Source organism: Pipistrellus hanaki (genome assembly GCF_964339955.1).
Source record: "Pipistrellus hanaki genome assembly, chromosome: 11".
Lineage (NCBI taxonomy): Eukaryota > Metazoa > Chordata > Mammalia > Chiroptera > Vespertilionidae > Pipistrellus > Pipistrellus hanaki.
In genome coordinates this window covers 55,152,693-55,170,683 of record NC_140513.1, presented here as the reverse complement: position 1 = coordinate 55,170,683, position 17,991 = coordinate 55,152,693, and the positions used below count along the sequence as shown (strand labels likewise).

The window sequence follows — 17,991 nt, the reverse complement described above, 5'->3', positions numbered from 1 at the left end:
ATCAGTGAATTATCTTTTCTATATTTTTCCTTTAAAAGAGGCCTGTTCACACCCTGGCTGGTTCAGCTCTGTGGATAGAGCGTCAGCCTGAGGACTGAAGAGTCCTGGGTTCGATTCTAGTCAAGGGCACATGCCCAGGTTGCAGGCTCAATCCCGAGTAGGAGGCATGCAGGAGGCAGCTGATCAATGATTCCCTCTCATCACTGATGTTTCTCTCTCTCTCTCTCCCTTCCTCTCTGAAATCAGTAAAAATATTTTTTTTAAATAAAATAAAAGAGGCCTATTCACAATGTGCCAAGTTTTTTAAATCCTGCTAAACCTGTCTTTTTGGTAATCTGGATTTCAGTTGAGCAAAAGTTAACCTGAAACTGCATACTTATAGTTTCTGTATTTAAAAAGTTCTCGAGCCCTTTGTGCAATGGGAGGGAATCAAGGTGACAAGGTACTCATCTCATTTCCTTCCCCAAAGCCTCAACTTCATCTGGATCCATAGTTGGACAGACTAAAAAAAAAATGTATTCCCAACATATTGATAAAAATCTATACTAATATAGAAAAGCAGTTACTATACTAATTTTTTCCATCAAAACATTTGCACACTTGAGGGTTATGAGGCCCTGCATCCTCCTACATCATCGGGTCTCCGGTTCACTGGCAGACATTTGCTAGTTAATCTGAGGAGCACTCTGGACTTTCTGTGAAACCTACCCAATCTTCTGCCCTCTCTTTGCATCCTGTATTTTAAACTCACTTTACACAATATGGTGTTTACACAATATGGTGTTTAAGTGGGAATACTAGTAGATGGACTTAAACGTCAAACCCATGAAATTTAGAGGATTGCATGAACATCCACTCTACTTTCATTTTGCTCCTTTACGGTCTTGGTGAGTTTGGGTGATTGTTTCCATTGTGGTAGGGACCCATGTATTCAGTAAAGTGACATCCTAGACAACACTCCAGAGTAGAATAATACATGGTGTGAGGATAGATTTTCATTTGATTCACTTCCACATCAGTGCCATTAATTTCCTTTCTGTCTTCTAGCCCTTTTTCCCTCTGTTTCACTCTGTTCTCAAATTCTCTTGCTTTCTCTTCTTCTCTCTTCACCCCTTGCCTTTTTTTCCCTGGTTGGAAGGTTGAGGTTGTTTTTCTTGTTTGTTTTCTTTTTTCTCTCTCTTTTCACTTTATTGCTTTTTCCTCCTCCCCTAGGACACCTTTCCCGTATGCCTTTCTGATATTGTTAAGTGCCCGGTGCAGCAGACCAGGTGAGACTCAGCTGTGCTCACCCCTCAGCTGGGTATAATTGAGTACTGGTTCCCTGTGTCTGGCAGGAGCCACTACATCCCGCCAGGCTGCAGGAAAAGATTCGGGAGAACACCCAAGTCTCTGTCCAGCAAGCGGCATCCGTTCTGTGCATCAGGGCTCCTGTCTCTGGTTCTAAGACGGGACCATCCTGCCATGCTATCACTCCTGGTGGCGCTGGGGTGATGTCAGTTCTCCTGAAGGTGACCCCAGGAGTTGAGGCCACATCCATGTTCCCTTCACAGGCTCCCTCCCCACAGGGATACTGAAGGCAGAATATTCGAGATAAAAGCGGGAGAACCCTGCAATGGGAGGAAGCATAGGCCTTAGCACGGAAGGCAACTAGGCTGAGGAGATTAGCACAGCGCTATTAAACACAGATTTAATTCAGTCCAGCAGCACTTAATCACCTGCCCGTGCCAGGAACTCTGCTGGGTGCCTGCATTAACAAAATGAGTTCTTGATCCCTTGCCTGAAAGGGCAGAGAGCGAACAGGTGGAGGTACTTGACGAGCACACAATCCACAGCCGGAGGAAGTGACTTGCACCAGGGACCGGGCCATTCCAGAACGGTGTGCATAGGAGGGAACCTCAAAACTGGCTTCCAAGTAGGGGACCTAATAAAATCCTTTGCACATAAAGACAGTATATGTGGGATTTTGAGCTGTATTTTCAGTTTGCCTTTTGAACGGCTTGCCCTGGTAACAATGTGAAAGATTGGTGACAAGTGCTGGGAGACAGTAGGTGGTAAGAAAGATGAGGAAATGAGTTCAAATGAGACTATTGCAAAAGCCTCGGCAAGGCTTCTGAGTAAGGAGGGGAAGTGACAGAGTTGAGGCTATTTGAGGGCAGAATTGGTAGGGCTTTGTGACAGGTTGGGTTGTGGATGTGGCTTATAGAAACATTAGAGGCCCGGTGCATGAAATCTGTGCACTAAGGGAGGGAGAGTGGTCCCTCAGCCCAGACTGCACCCTCTCACAGTCTGGGAGCCCTCAGGGGATGTCCGACTGATGGCTTAGGCCCACTCCCTAGCACTGCCATGGAGGTGGGAGAGGCTTCCACCACTGCTGCTGCGCTAGCCGGCTATGAGCCCAGCTTCTGGCTGAGCAGTGTTCCCCCTGTGAGAGCACATTGACCACCAGGGGACAACTCCTGTATTGAGCATCTGCCCCCTGGTGATCAGTGCGTGTCATAGCAACCGATCATTCTACTGTTCAGTCGATTTGCATATTAGCCTTTTATTATATAGGATAATGTGTTATTATGGGCAAGGCCTCTAATTCAATTTTTTTTTTTTTTTAGGTAGTTAAAGGGAGGGGAAGAATTTTCACTTGAGCCTGAAGCTAAAATTGCCCTTAGCTCAAAAATCCACATACCACTGAGACACATCTTGGTGAGGCTCATTCTGAACCTCCACGCTGTTCTATTATGTGTATAAGTATTGGGAACCATCTTATCTCTTTAGTGAAAGGAACCTTTTGTTACTTTACAATGACTAACTTTATCTCATGCTTTGTGTTTTGGCTTTAAGCCTGTATCCAGTATTTATGCAGCAACCTCAGCTCTTTTGTTCAATATTTACCTGGCATATCTTTTATTGTATTTCCTCTAAATCTTTCTAGATTTTTATGCATTTGATAGGAATAGCCCATGGACACAGACAATAGTCTGGCGAAGGCCTGGAAGGGGCGGGTACAGGGTGGAGGAGATCAATGGGAGTGAAAAAAAAATGAAAACAAAGGGACACCTATAATACTTTCAACAATAAAGATATATTTTAAATAAAGTACAATATCTTAGTTGAAAAGAGTTTTATGTGAAATAATATAAGTAATTGTTCTACGCTGTACTTTATATTCTCGACTCCTCTCAAAGAGATATTAATCGACCCTATGTTCATTGACTGCAAGACTGACTTCCTCCGTGCAGGTCCAGCACTGACTGCTACAGGGGCTGCGATCATACCCTGCTGTTCTCTCCCAGTTTCTGTCTGGGCCTGATAGCAGGCCCCTCAGCAGTCTGCTAGGTTGCCTCTGCTAAGGTGCCCACAGCCTGGCAGTCAGTGCTGGGTCACCACGGCAACCCAAGGCTGACTGCAGGACTGACTTACGGTTGGTCAAGCCTCCAGTCATTGTGGATGTGATGGACCCAGGGTTTTTTATATATTAGGATGAGATTACTTTAGGCTCAGCCCTGTGTATCTTAGTCAACGTATACTATAACCAAACTCACATTTCTATGAAAGATGGTGGGCCTATCTGTATGCACCACCTCATAAGTTCTTTTTTTAAAAAAAAATGGGCAGGGGAAGAGAATAAAATATTTTGACATTTTTTAGACTTAGCAATAAATATGCTGTGTTCCCCACCCCAGATTTGATAAGACTTTTTCAAAAAGTATCTTCTGCTTGATTTTGTAAACATAATCTTTCAACTTTACAAAAATGTTAAAATTTACCCAAAATGTTAGATGTCATTTAGTGAAAATGTTAACTTTCTAAACCCTTACACACACACATACACACACACACACACACACACACAATTATTATGTTTTAGAAACTTGCTATTAGAACTCAAACAGATTTTTCTGAAATAAGAAATAAATTCCAAATACTACATGGATGGTATCTGATAGTCTATGTTCTTTGCCATTCAAATCACATTCTTTCATCATGTTTGACAATATCATTTTCTCATTTGAAACTCCAGCTGAAAAAGAAGATACCAAAAAAGCTATTGAATATTCATCTAGGACTCTGAGTTCACGGCCATGGACTGGAGTAACTGCCATTGATTGAATATTTCTATGTGCCAACACTGTGATGAGCATTTCATATAGAGTAGCTCATTCAGTTTTCCCACAATTATGTTATATTATAACCTGATTATATTATAACCTCTTCTATGATACCATTTTATAGACAGGGACACTGAAAGTTAGAGTAGTTAGATAATTTTCCCAAGGACACAAGGGAAGTAATATGGAGTCAGATTCAAATCCAGATTTGTTGGACCTCAGCACTCACTCTCTTAATCAGTGGACATTATCACTTTTCTAAACAGGATCCCCTTTGAGCTTCCCTTTTGAAAATAAAAACTTAAAGATCTTCTTATTATCTTTTCCCCTGTTTTGTACTTTCTTTTAAATAATGCCAATAGTCTTTGTGTGCCTGAAATCAGATAATGCAATAGACTATGACATTCATAGATTTCCTTTGGCATAACATGAGTCATTATTTTGTCATTCTTCTTTAACCTGTTTCTCCTACAATAAACGTATGAAAGGAATGCTAGAACAAGGTTCTAATTCTGATGGTTATTGTTGTGACTTATGTTAGCGTGGATACTCAATTCTCACTGGGCTATGGCCCAGTCATAGAACGAAGGCTGACATATATTGATGACTACCAATGTTCCAGGCATTGTATAAAGCCCCTTACAACAACACAGTAAGGGAATACTATAATTAACTCCATTTTACAGTTGAGGAAACTAAGGCTGAGTATCTTACTACAAAGTCACACAGCTAGTAAGTATACTCCGGATTATAACTCACATCTCTTGGCCCCCAAACTCATGCTGTGCTTTAAGATCTCCTTATTCAGATCGTGGTGATAAGGTCTCCTAAACCCAGGTTCACTCCAATTTTGTGACGACTAGAAGAATACTATCTATGGGCACACCAGGATTTATTTGAAGGAAAACCAGTAGATGCTTTGAAGCCATTAATACCTACCATATGTTCAATGCATATTATGTGCCAATTATGTAAGTACCTATAATTCTCACCTCAACCCTACAAGGGCAACTATTACTGTTTTCATGGTACATATCTCTGGGCACTGTGTGTCAAGAAGTTGAGTAACTTGGCTCATAGTCTCAGCGGCAGTCCCAGTTGTCAAATGAAGGTCTGTATGGCTCCAAACTCTACATGATGGTACTGTCATGCTATTCTGTCATTTGCCTTCTTCCATCCCCTTTCGGGGGGGAAAAACATTGTGACAAAGCATGAGTGTTAAAATTACCTTAAGGTTGTGACTCAGTTTGTCATCATGTAATTAAAAGGATACTCATAAAAGCCCAGGAAAACTTTTTTTTTTTTTTTTTTTTTTTTTTTGGCCACAGTTTAGGGTTGATTCTCTTGCTTAGTTGCTCATTGTTTCCTGTAGAAAGTTCTTTACAGAAACCTGCTTGCTCTATCCTAGACTCTCCCCCGCCCCCTACCTCAAACAGTAGGCAGCAGAATAGCACACTCAGGTTCCATTTTTCTTGCTTGATCATCCAGAGCATGTAAATTGCAGTGAAATATGGCCTGAGTCAGCTCCTCACAGGACAGAAATCAGTAACCATTGATATTGCTAAGCAACACCACAGAGGAGCAAGGCTGCAAATTAGGTGACAAGTTTCTAAGAGTCAGAGTATCTGGGGACTCATTTGGGCATTTCATTATGAGCCATCTGGATGATCCACAGTAATGACCAGACATTATTGTTCACTGTTCGAGGATGATAATTCCCATATAATTATATGGTACCTCCCTCTGTGACCCTAACCTACTTTACAGAACCTTCCACTGCATTCTCCATAATCCAGATATTTCCCTCCAAGATGATTGGGAACAGTTACACCTACTGGGCAACTTTCATCACTCCCCAAAATAAGATTTAGGACAAACAAACAAACATCACTCTAATTACTTGTCTGATGGTACAACTAGCTGGGCAAGGACATGCATTAAGGAGAAAGTTAGTCATGGGATCAGAGCAGCTCCATCGGCCGACACAGGCCCCACCTTCATGGTCTCAGGGGAGCCGGAGGAGCCTGAGCCTCAGGGGAGCCTGGCTCGGCCCTTTCCAAAGACAGAGGTGAGCAGATTGTGTACCTACACCAGATAAGCTTTGAAGGTGACAAGAAGGTGAACCAGAGTTCTTGACCTTCTTGAAAAAAGGTTACCTAGCAAGGACCCCTCCCAGTTCCAACAGCCTAGCTCCGTGGTTGGCAAACTCATTAATCAGCAGAGCCAAATATCAACAGTACAACGATTGAAATTTCTTTTGAGAGCCAAACTTATTAAGCTTAAACTATATAGATAGGTACATTGTTATTATCTTAATTAGGGTACTTATAAGCTGTTCTTTGCTGAAAACGTCCTCAATTTGATTGAGGTACACTCAAGGGGCCAAAGAGCAGCATGTGGCTCAAGAGCCGTGGTTTGCCAACCACTGATCTAACCACGTGGTCTGCAAACTCATTAGTCAACAGAGCCAAGTATCAACAGTACAACGATTGAAATTTCTTTTGAGAGCCAAATTTTTTAAACTTAAACTTCTTCTAATGCCACTTCTTCAAAACAGACTCGCCCAGGCCGTGGTATTTTATAGAAAAGCCACACTTAAGGTGCCAAAGAGCTGCATGTGGTTCACGAGCTGCAGTTTGCCGACCACTGGCCTAACTGGTCTCATTTGTTCATTCATTCATTCAGTTAATATTTACAAGAAAATTGGATTAAACAACATGGTTTTAAACCAAAGGTTACAAATTGATGAGCCAAATATGACCCAACATAGTGTGTTGTTTTTAATTTGGAATTAGTTGCCAACATTTAAAAATAAGGATTTTTTTACATAAAAATCCAAAGATCTGGCTTCCCTTGAATAATTACAGAATACCTATCAATACTGTGTCTGCATTTGCTCATGAAGCTAGAGCTGTGTGACTGCTGCTCCTTTTCAGGCAGTACTATCCAATTTTCCAAAATCACCACCCTTCCCTAATGTCCCAGCCCACTGTGCTCTTCTGCATACCTGTTTCCTGTGGATCGTTGCTGCTTTGTCAGAAAGCCTACTGTGTTCTAGGCACTGGGCCAGATGCTAATGGTCACACTGACTCCTGATTTGACCACCGATGTTGCATCAGTATTTCCTTGGGGTTGGGGCCTTGAATATCAGCAGATGGAAATAAACAAGCAAATGCATGTGGAGAGTGGAGGAGACAATAACAAACCACTGTGCCTGGGTTTGCAGGAAACATGTTTCATGAAAGGGCTAGATTTGGAAGGCATGGAAGTGAGGTGGTGAATTTCTAAGGTAGCTGTGTGTGTATGTTCATAAATCCTGCTTGAAACTTAGTAGTTGATAGATACATGATTAACCACAAGTTCAGCCCTTCATTTTCATTTTGCAAAGTTCTCGCCTCACTTCCAAAAGCCCAAGTGAGAGATTTTAATCTCACAGAAGAAACAGAAGTACTCATTAGCATAGATTTGGAAGAGCTGGATGTGAAAAGAACTCCATAGGGCAGAATCATCTCTGTTGACACCTTGAGTGTGACATACATGTGTTACCACATGTTGAGTACAGCTGTCCCTGGGCAAATGTGTACATAGTTAGGAGCCTCTTAGGGAAGTTTAACATATGAACATCAATCCCCCACAGAATGTTAAGCAGAGCTGCTACAGTGAGTCAGTACTTTCAAAGCTTTTTTTGAGTGAAATTTTTGAATTTGAAGGTTAATATATTCCTTTCCTTCTGACTTGAGTAAGAAGTGAGGATTTGTGGTTGTTTCCTCACTTAGCCTCAATCTCTTAATGTTTCTTGTTAAAAAAAAAAAAAAAATAGTTGTCTTGGCATGAACATTTGACATAAAAGGGTAATGACCAAAAAAGCCTTTTAAAGGAGAGCAATTAATTTTGGTGGCCCATGCATTTTTTTTACATGAAATCAAACAAAAAGTTGAAAATTGGGCTGCATTAGAAAATATTGAGCTCATAATTCTTGTTTAATTTGGTGAAAATTTTTCACATGAGGAAACAAGTGAAAAATGTTTAATACAGATAGCCTGTAAGAAACTTAAATAGTATATAAATCTACAAATATAAATGCCGTGTCTATAGGAAGTGGGATAGGAAATTACAAGTACTCAATTCTCATACTACCCATTCACAAAACATTAAAACAAACGCTTTCACCCAGTAATAAAAAGAAACACAAATTTAAATATCACCTAAGGCTAAAATGTAAATACTATTAAATATGGTTCTAGAAGAGCCAGGCAGCCTTTCACTAAATCACAAATTCTTCTTTTGAGAGTCTTCCTTGCATGTAAGAGAAGAAGTCTATGGGGTTCTGTTGACTTGCACATGTCAAGAATAGACATTGACATTGGTACCCACACACAGAAATAATTAGAGTTTGGATAGGATTTAACTACACTGGACTGAGTTAGATGTTCATGCTGGGCCTGGTGCAGAAAATGAAGAGGGATACTAATTATTAAAGATGTCTTTGGCACCCCAATGCAAAGTGCTTAATAGATATGCTCTCACCTGATCATCAAAAAAATGCCCTAAGAACAGGTTTGTATTGCTGTTGTCCCCATTTGACAAGATAAATTTGAGGCTCAGAGGGGATCACCCAACTTTTCAGCAGTAGAGCCACACAGTGGATTGATGGTCTTGTCTGTCTCACTCAGGAGCACTCTTAACCTTGATAGTGATGATGTGGTGTCAACAGCCAAGAAGTTTCAGACTCTGTGTCTGTGTTCCTGACTTGAGCAAGTCCAGGGAAGTTCAGCAAACCAAAGCACCCTAAACCTCCCTGTCATTTGAGACTGTGCATTTGTATACTTCATTGAAAGTATAGGGGAGCACATACTGCGAGGAGAGCACTCTCCTAGGCTCTGTTGGGAGGGACCTAGAGAGGAATAGGGTCTCTGCCGCCAAAATATGGACAATGTGGTTCGAGAGACAGGCTTGTGTGTAAATATGAGAAGGTCCAGCCCTGGATAAGTGGTTGGTCAGATGCATGAAGAGTCCACTTCTCACATCCTGCCCCCATGGCTGTGCTCTTGGTTTAATATTCCCCATAGATCTGAGAGTAGAAGAGCAGGACTGATGGAGGAATTCCCTTTGAGCATCTTTCCTGACATGGCAGATATCTTTTGTTGCTGAACAACAGTGATCTCCTTAAAACCTCTACAAGTAGTATAGACTTTGTTTTATCAAACCTGTGTAACATACCAAGTTGTCTAAGTGCTCTGCTCCATGGCCCATGGTTCTCCCTTACTCTTCTTGGTGGTGCTTACAATAAAAAAGCTGCCCATTATTAATTGTTTGGTGGCTGTCGTTATCTCATCTACTGTCCACCACGACTTTCTGGGGGTCATACAGTTATGTCCCTTTATAGCTGAGGACCTGGAAGCTCAGAAAGGTCAAAAAAATTTGCTGAAAGTCACACAGCTGATAAGTAGCAGACTTGGGGTTCAAAAGTACACCTTGGCTTCAAAGTCCATGTTTTCAACTTCCACTCACTACTGAAAATAATCCTTCCATGGGTGTGATACAATCTAGTAGCTATACAAACTTCTTTGATAGGTGTTAGTCATTACCAAGCAACTACTGTCTGCATTCAGAAAGCCTTAATTTTTAGGTATTCACGTTCAGTTCAAACCAATGAAAAATAAAGCAATTCTTTTATTTAAAAAAAAAAAAAAACACAAGTTAATCATATTTTTCCATCAGCCACTTAAGTAAGAAATACTTATTCTCATTGATTTCTCTACACCTACTTTCCATTCTACTTAAATGGAAAGCATAGATGCTTCTATTGATTTTCTGTGGCTTTTTTATTTTGTTTCGTTTTTGGTCAGAATTTTGAGACCTAAAATGTGAAAAGTTATTTTTCTGCTACTCCTATCTGGGAGATTTGCTGAAAAGAGGTTGAGAATTCAGGAGACCTCAGAAATGGAGCTGAGAAAGTCAGTGTTGGACGAAGGAGTCTGTGTCAGGCTCTCATTCAGAAAGGAAAATTAGGAGCCAAAAAAACTAGTTGTTACTCAGAGATTCTTTGAGACTTCACAGATTCTTTAAAGACAAGACCCTTCCCTTGACGCATCAACTATGAAATGTGGACAAGAACTCAGAGGAATCTTAAAGCCAGGTAGTGATGTTGCTGACAATACCTGGAAGGAAGTGGACTGAGGAATGGCAAAGGTTCCATCCTTCCTAGAGAGCTGGGAGCTTGGGTGTCTGTGGCCCCCAAATGGCATTTGTCCAAATGGCATGGAAGCAAGTGTGGTCGCCGTGATAGGCAGCATTCATGATCAGCTTACAGCTCATCCCCAACCACTGGGTTCTGGAATGCTGTGTGGGCTTCTTAGAGAAGTGTTATAGAGAAGAGGCACCATGTGGTACCCAGGAGGAAACTGTCCCGTGATTCATCCTCTTCTCATCCTGGCTGACTCTTAGTTGATATAATAGGCATTGCTAGGTAGTATTCAACAGCACTCTCTTGAACTCTCTCACTTCTTCCCTCCTATCCCAAAGACACTCAGCTTGGATTAGGACCAGTTTGAACCCTAATCCAGTGATGCTACAGGTGCCTTGGTTACTCTCCATGGGGAGTATGCTGACTGGTGGTCACAGTGGCTGAGACCACTTTCCATGAGGTGTCCAGAGGCCATAGGTGCACCATGTGCTCTGACAGACGTGTGCATGTTGTGTTCATCCTAGTCACCTGTCACAGCTCTCTTCCTGCACCCCCTGAAGCCTTGGTTCAGGGGAGAACGTCTGGGCTCTTGGAGATACTGCCCTGTCCCCCTTGAAAACACGGAGCGAAGAGTTGGCTGTCTCACCATCCCATTGCTGTCAGTGTGAAAGACCCCCTCCCCCATTCTAGCAGGCTGATTCTCTTCACACTCTTCTCTGTCTTCTTCTTAGCGGGCAACAAATACAGTTCCCTTCACTTGAGCAGGTATTTTCCCCTTGCCCTCCTTCCTCACTGCGCTTTGTGTTGCTACGTCGCCTATTATGATTCAGCTTTTCACTACTCTTATTCCTTCTCTTCCACCATTTTAGCCCATTTTGATATGTTCTGTTCAGTTCTTGTCCCTGCCCCATTCACCATCCAAGGAAGCAACTCAGAAACAATCTAGACATTGTCACAGCAGTGAGATTGTGTGAGCTATGCTAGGCACAAACAGTTCCACTTTCGACGACATAAAAGTAAATTAAATAAAGAATACAATTGTATTTATTTATATCTGGTTCCACAAGAGACAAGGTAAAGCATAATTGTTTCTGCCACAAGCAGATGCGTGACAGTTTGGAAACAGGTGTGTGAGTACACAGAGGTTGCATCGAAAAAGGTTCATAAAATGCAACAGTGCATCTTCACTGTAGGATATGCTTTGCACCCAATTTTGCAAACACAGAGCTGCCTACATTCTGTTTCCTGAACAAATAATAGATTATGCCAGCTGCTTATTCTGCTGTTTTACCTCAGGGAAGGAGTAGAGGTTAAAAAATTACATGGCTGATATAATCCATCCACTTACTGCAAGACCACACACACACACACACACACACACACACACACACACACAATGTGTAAAGCCATTATGAGCATATTTAATATTTATGAAGCTATTTAGATGATTTACCACTTCCAGACTTGTGGAATGTCATGCATGTAACAGACTGCTGTTCTTAAAATCTAAAAAAATTATACATTTCACTGAAGGCAATCCCTTAAAGTCATTAAAAAACTTTCTTGTTATTTTCACAAAATTCAATTTTTTGTTGAAGCATTTGCATCCTTTATCATGCATCTTACAAAATCCAGAATAGGCTGCTTTTTGTAGAAACATAAAGATGAGGTGATTTTTCTTCCCAATGCATAATTTTGTGTTTGTGTGTTAAAATAGCAGTAGGTAAAACTTGAGGCATGTGGCAAGAGGATAAATAAAGAATGTCTAATATAAATATAATAACTAGAAGAATATTGTTGTGTTTTAAGCTGGAGCTTTCATCTCAAACACAAAACCCATCCATTATTAGATGATTCATATGTGGGTTTTCCATGGCTGCCCAAGTTAATGAGCCATGGACGCTTTCTGCAGAACCACAGGGATGTTTCTTGAGTCTAATTAATTGCTTGAAGTGTATTGGGAGAGGGTTGTCACAGCAAGAAAAAATTTTTTTAACCTGCTTACAAATGTTGTTTTAAAAAATCTGGAATTTTCAGAGAAAGTTTCTATTTTAGAACAAGAAAAAAAAAAAAAAGAAAGAAAAAAGAAACGATATATCCCCATCTCTTCCCCCACCCAAGCTGCCACTCCCACCAGCTGACGCAGAACAGCTGGCTTTCTGCCAGTGGTTTCCATCACAGCCAGGCCTTTGGGCATCTGCACACAGAGGCTGCTGGTCGCCTCCTGCCGCCTGCAGTCCACCAGCAGCAGGCGATGCCTTGGTCTGGGAGCTGTCGCAGCTCTGTCCCCTGTCTGAGCCAGGTGGTCTTCCCTGGAAATACGCTTCTCCCTTCCTCCCAGAGCACTCTGCACTTCTCACAGCTCCTTTCAGGATGCTACACCATTCGTATTCAGTGTTTTCTGTCTAAAATGCTAGGTGAGAGTGTAAAGGGACGTTTAGAACCTGGCTATTCATTTTTGGTTTTTCCGAGTGGCCTCCCTCAATCTCTAGGGAATCGCTCAGTTGCAGCAGGACTGTGGCATGAATGTCCAGGACTTGCTGCCCCACGGCAAGGCCGCAAGGGGCCCGGACCTTGTTCTCATTCAGCCTCTCTCTTGGAGTGTCACCTCCATAAAGATTGCAGGGCTAGGGTCGACCTGGTGCGGGGTTATCTGTGCCGAGTATTTTGTTCCATCAGATGTGAAAATCACTGTGCCCTGTTCTGTAATGCAGACATCCTACCCACAGTAGAATAGTAGGTTTGCAGAGATTTCTGAAGATGGGCGTGAGAACTGTCTGCCGCACAGCCCGTGTTTGCACATCTCTCTGTAGTTACGATTGAAGAGTTTGACAGCAACTCTGAGTCTGATTAATTAAGAATGTGTAAAAACAAAGTTCTTGCATTACAGCTCGTTCCTTATCTTGTGTCTTTTACTGTGATGTTGTAGAGCTTGGATCATATGGAAAACTAAAATATTATGACACAATGACTGAAGAAGGTAAGCATGATTTCAAAATTGTATGCATTGGCTTTCTTTTGTTTATCATGTCTGTTGCTTGCCCATTTTTTTTTTTTTTGAAAGTCATTTTCTTCCACTTTGCATGACTTCCGTGACGTTGTGTGAGTTACTGTTCTTTCTGCGTTTTCGTATAGTTTTGCCATCATGCTCATTTGGAATTGGAGACATGCAATACCATGAGTAGTCATGTTATTCCATTCAAAAGGTCCAAACCATTGTGATTGTGTGACCCACTCAGAGAAATGGTGTCGGCAGCATGAACACAGGCACACACCCACGGTGTCAGCATTGGTCCCTCCACATGCGCACCACCATGCAGAGAAACACAGCCAGCCAGCACTCCTCTGAGAGTGGGCCCCTCGTTTCAGAGAGAGGTGTATGTTCGGGTGGTATTCTGATTTACATAAAGGAATAAGCGACCTAAAGTCACTCCTGGACCCCAAACCAGCTACAGACCTGTTTCTGATTCAGGGTTGCTCATGTCTTCAGTGCCCACAGGCTCATGTCCTGCTGACTCAGCAAAGTCATTACACTGAGAGATCAGGGTCACCATTCCAGCCAGTAGACTTGGACATATTGAGATTCACCCCCTGCAAGCTTGGGCATATCATTTTTAACCATTTCCCCGGGGCAAACACGGTCTGACAGATTTATTTTTAAATGTATTTACTAATGAATCCCAGGCACTATCCCAGGGCACAACGTTGCCCCGGTTGATCCTTGTTCTGGGATTAGTTCACATGGAACAGCAATTTGGAAAGTTCGCGTTCTTAGAAAGGACGTTGTCCTATTGCCCTCTCCCTCATCTCACTGAATCATGAACGATGCGTGTGAGTTATGAAAACATTTGCAGTTTTTACATGACTTTTACACTGATATTGACAAGATATGTGAAGGTACCCCCAGAAGGGGAATCGGTATTTTTATACTTCAGTGTGAGAGATACTCCCAAACGGGCATATCTTGTTTTCAGCCTCTAGCATTGCGAAGTTGCCTCGGCTTGCCAAAGATTTCCCAGTGGCTCTGCCTGCCACAAGCAGAACAGCTGACAGCAAGAGGAAGCCCCCACACAGCCCCTCCCTGCTCTGGCTTCTGCACTACCCACCGTCCTTTCCTGCTAGCCCTGTGCTTCCAGAACCACTGTGATGTTTCCTAGAGAAGCAGGGTTAGGGTCTCAGCCTGGGCCCACTGGTAGTCACCCCAGGGCTCTCCCCACAACTTGGGGAAATGCAGACCCTTGGGGCAGTGAGGGCCCCAACAGCAGAAACTACCTATGGGAATAAGTGTCCTACCACCGAGAGGCAAGAAAGACAACACAGACCTTAAAGGCAGGCACCTGTCCCAGCTCTTTCTATTCCATGTCTTCAGCCCACTTTGGCTCTTAGTGGCATTAGCTTGAGAAGCCAGAGCTGGGACACACTGACTTTATCATTTGATGGCTCTCCCACATCTCCCCAGCCCAAAGCCTCGGTTTCCTGGCTCAGGTGGCAGGTAGATTTGATAGTTTCCTACTTGACTTGTCACGACTCTTCACTTCCTACTTCCCCCTGTCCTTTGCCTTCCACCCTTAGGTTCCATGGCCAGAGCTTCTGCCTCCCTGTTGCCTCAGCTGCCCCATTTCTCTCTTACCTGGTTTCTTTCCTCTTTCCACATCCATTTGAACAAGGGCTGCTGCCCAAGGACCTCTTTCTCTTCCTCCCTACCCCAGATCACATGAAGATGCAAAACTGCTCCTTCCAGTCTGATGACTGCCCTGGCTAATGGCAGGGCTTTCTAGGCAGGAAAATAAAGTTAAAGTAATGTCTGCAGTGATGGCCACGACTGGCCCTGGCCCGGGCCCTGGCACGACTGTGACATTGCATTTGGCGGCCTCCATGGTCACCTCAAACACTTCCTCTTCTTCTCTTGACTTCCCTCTCCCTTCACGCATGTCCCTTTGTGTCCTGTTCTTCACTGAACATTTATCCCCATCACAGAGATAGCTCATCGTAATGAAGGCAACATTTTTAAAGTGTGCTCTATGAAATACTATTTTCATCTCACGTCAATAGGAATCTTGTAACAACCCAGAATAAAAACAAGAAAGCAAGACTGATTTCATAGTTAAGTAAGTGGGAGAGCTTCTGAGTTAAACAGGCTCATCACCAGGGGAGTCGGAGCCTCAGAGGTACCGCACGCTGCAGCACAGAACGCGCTGTCAAAAGGAACAGAGTTTGCAGTATTTTGCAGACTTCGTTGGCTATAGAGCCCCTTCTTCCATGAAGCCGTTGTGAGGCTGCTGTGGAAATGCCGGTGAAGGTGTTATCTTTCCCCTGGGAGGGGAGCCTCTGAAAGATGAGTCTTCTGAACTCACCGCAGCCCCCCTCAGGCAGGCCTAGAAAGGATGCTTGGAACTGGAGGTCTCAGACACTTCAAACCACACCCTCTGGCAGCTGCCTCCGTGACAAGCCAGGCTTACACCTGATTCTGGGATTCCATCTAACAATCTCTGAACTAGCTCAGTAACCGCAGACCTGGCAACTGCCATGCAGGATTCCTCTCCGGGCCAGTACAAATAATAATCACTGGGATTGATGTCACTTCCATGTTGCACAATGGAAGGAAGTATAATGAAGATGATGTTTGGGGTATCAGTGGATTAGCTAGCCTTCAGGAAATACCCCCCTGTTGAAGCATTTCTTTTCACAATCTTAGAATGTGACTACCCGTTGAGCAGAGCTTTATCGTAAATGCCCAAGGGACTAGTCATTATTTGTAACTATTTTCGGGGAATTCTCTGGATGTTGGATGATGTCAGCTACTTGTATCAGGCCTGAGGGTTTTTCCCCACTAACATGGATAAAATGGAAAGATGGGTTATATATTCCTCCCCACCCTGAGGGAAACTGAGTGATGAGGTCCTAAATATAGAAAACTTGTTCTGCACATATTCACTTCATTATTTTAGCACCTACTGTATGCAGGTTACTCTGCTGGGTGCTTTGGGGAAACACAAGATTAAAAGGTAGGCAGGTGGCCTTCATGGGACTTCTAGATAGGCAAAGAAAAGCTAAAACACAGCAATCAATCACTTAGCCACCAGGGAGGAAGTGGTAAATACCATAGATATTCAGAAGGAGATGGCACACTACTGGAGAAGGAAAGATGGCTTTCAGCTGGGGAGAAGATTTTGTGGAGAAAGTGATCTTTGAACTGGCCTCAAACGATCAGTAGATCTGAGTTAATTGGGAAGGATGAGTGGTAAGTTCTGACCTTCCAGGCAGAAAGAGGGATAAAAGGATGGGGGCACACCCACCTTTACTGGGTGCCTCCCACCTGCCAGGAGCAGTGCTGTGGGCTTTATGTCATTTAATCCTCATTATGATCCCACAAGGTAGATTTCATTGAAGATGAGAAAGCCAAAGCTCAAAGAATTAGTTTCTTAAGATGAGGAAACTAAAACTCAGAGAAGCAAAGTATAATTTGCTCTGGAACTCAGAGGTGGTAAGTCATGATGTATGACCTGAACTCAGGACTGGGTTGACCCAGTCCTGCCCTCCGGCCCCTCTGTGGTTAGCTATACAAGGTCGAGTGAGAACAGGTTAGATTGGCTGCAGTATAGAGAGTGGCGAAAAAGGCTTGAAGGACGACCACAGGAAGGGAAAGGTTTGAACCACAAACTAAATAAGGGCATCATGGAATGGACAACAAGGAGCTATTGAATAAAACATAAACCCCTACTTGAACACTTCACCATGCAAAGTTCATTGTAATAAAAACAATCTACTCACTCTCAGGCACTGAACAAAAGCATGACATTTTTGCAAAATTTGTTCTTGCCCTTTAGGGCACTTTCCCTCCCTTCCTAGAACCTAAACTGGAGCAGCTCGCTGGGCCACACCCAACAGCCTCTCCCACCCCAAGCCAATCAGAGTTGTATCCACGCATTCATTCATTCCCTAATGCACGGTTAGTGTAAGGTGACCAGACTTCCCACGGGACAGTCCAGATTTTTAACAATTTGTCTCGCGTCCCGAAAATCGGGACTTTTTTAAAACGCCACGGGATGCGGGACAAATTGTTTAAAATCGGGACTGTCCCACCAAAAGCAGGATGTCTGGTCACCTTAGGTTAGTGCCATGTCGGACAACACAGTATGTCCCAGGCACTAGACTGGGTGCAGACTGGGTGCAGGGCCTGTGGAGATAAAAGGCAGCCCTTCCCCTGAAGAACTCGCACCCTAATGGGGGACTCAGGCAGAGAGGGGAGTGGTGAGATGCACAGACCCGAGGTGCTGGGGGAGCCCAGCAGAAGGCATCTCCACTGCCTCAGTCCTGCTTCCCAAGATGACAACTACCTCACCAGCCACAGGATACGAATGTGCTCACTTAATAGTAACTGAGCACATGCTCTGTATGAGACATGGTGTTAGACTTGCTAGGTTAGTGAACGTCACGCTTCCCAAGAACTATATTTTTCTTCTGCAGCAAGATGTTTCCAGAGATGCAAACCAGTTACTCTAGAAATAGTCTTTTGTTGACCTGAGATCCCTCTACCAGAGCAGCCATCCTTCTATCTCCTCATAGGGTGATACTCCCTATTCTTAGGAGAGCAATCTCCAATTTTACCTAAAGTTAATAGCCCATAGTTTACTTCTCATCTGCAGATACACAAATGTCAAAATATTGTCACTCTGGACAATTCTCAACACACTGAACTTG

The 17,991-nt window shown here is 43.1% G+C and overlaps 1 protein-coding gene across 6 annotated transcripts in view; it reads left to right on the top strand.

Moving 5' to 3' along the window:
* Positions 1–17,991, top strand: part of SLC24A2 (solute carrier family 24 member 2) — a 221,026-nt gene that overhangs the window by 144,712 nt on the left and 58,323 nt on the right. For 5 of the 6 annotated variants that reach the window (XM_084898080.1, XM_084898083.1, XM_084898081.1 and 2 more), the window contains one exon: positions 13,220–13,270. The exons of the other annotated variant lie outside the window; for it this stretch is intronic. In XM_084898080.1, the coding sequence (XP_084754206.1) occupies positions 13,220–13,270 (51 nt within the window). The remainder of the gene's footprint in view (positions 1–13,219; positions 13,271–17,991) is intronic. 6 annotated transcript variants of the gene reach the window in all.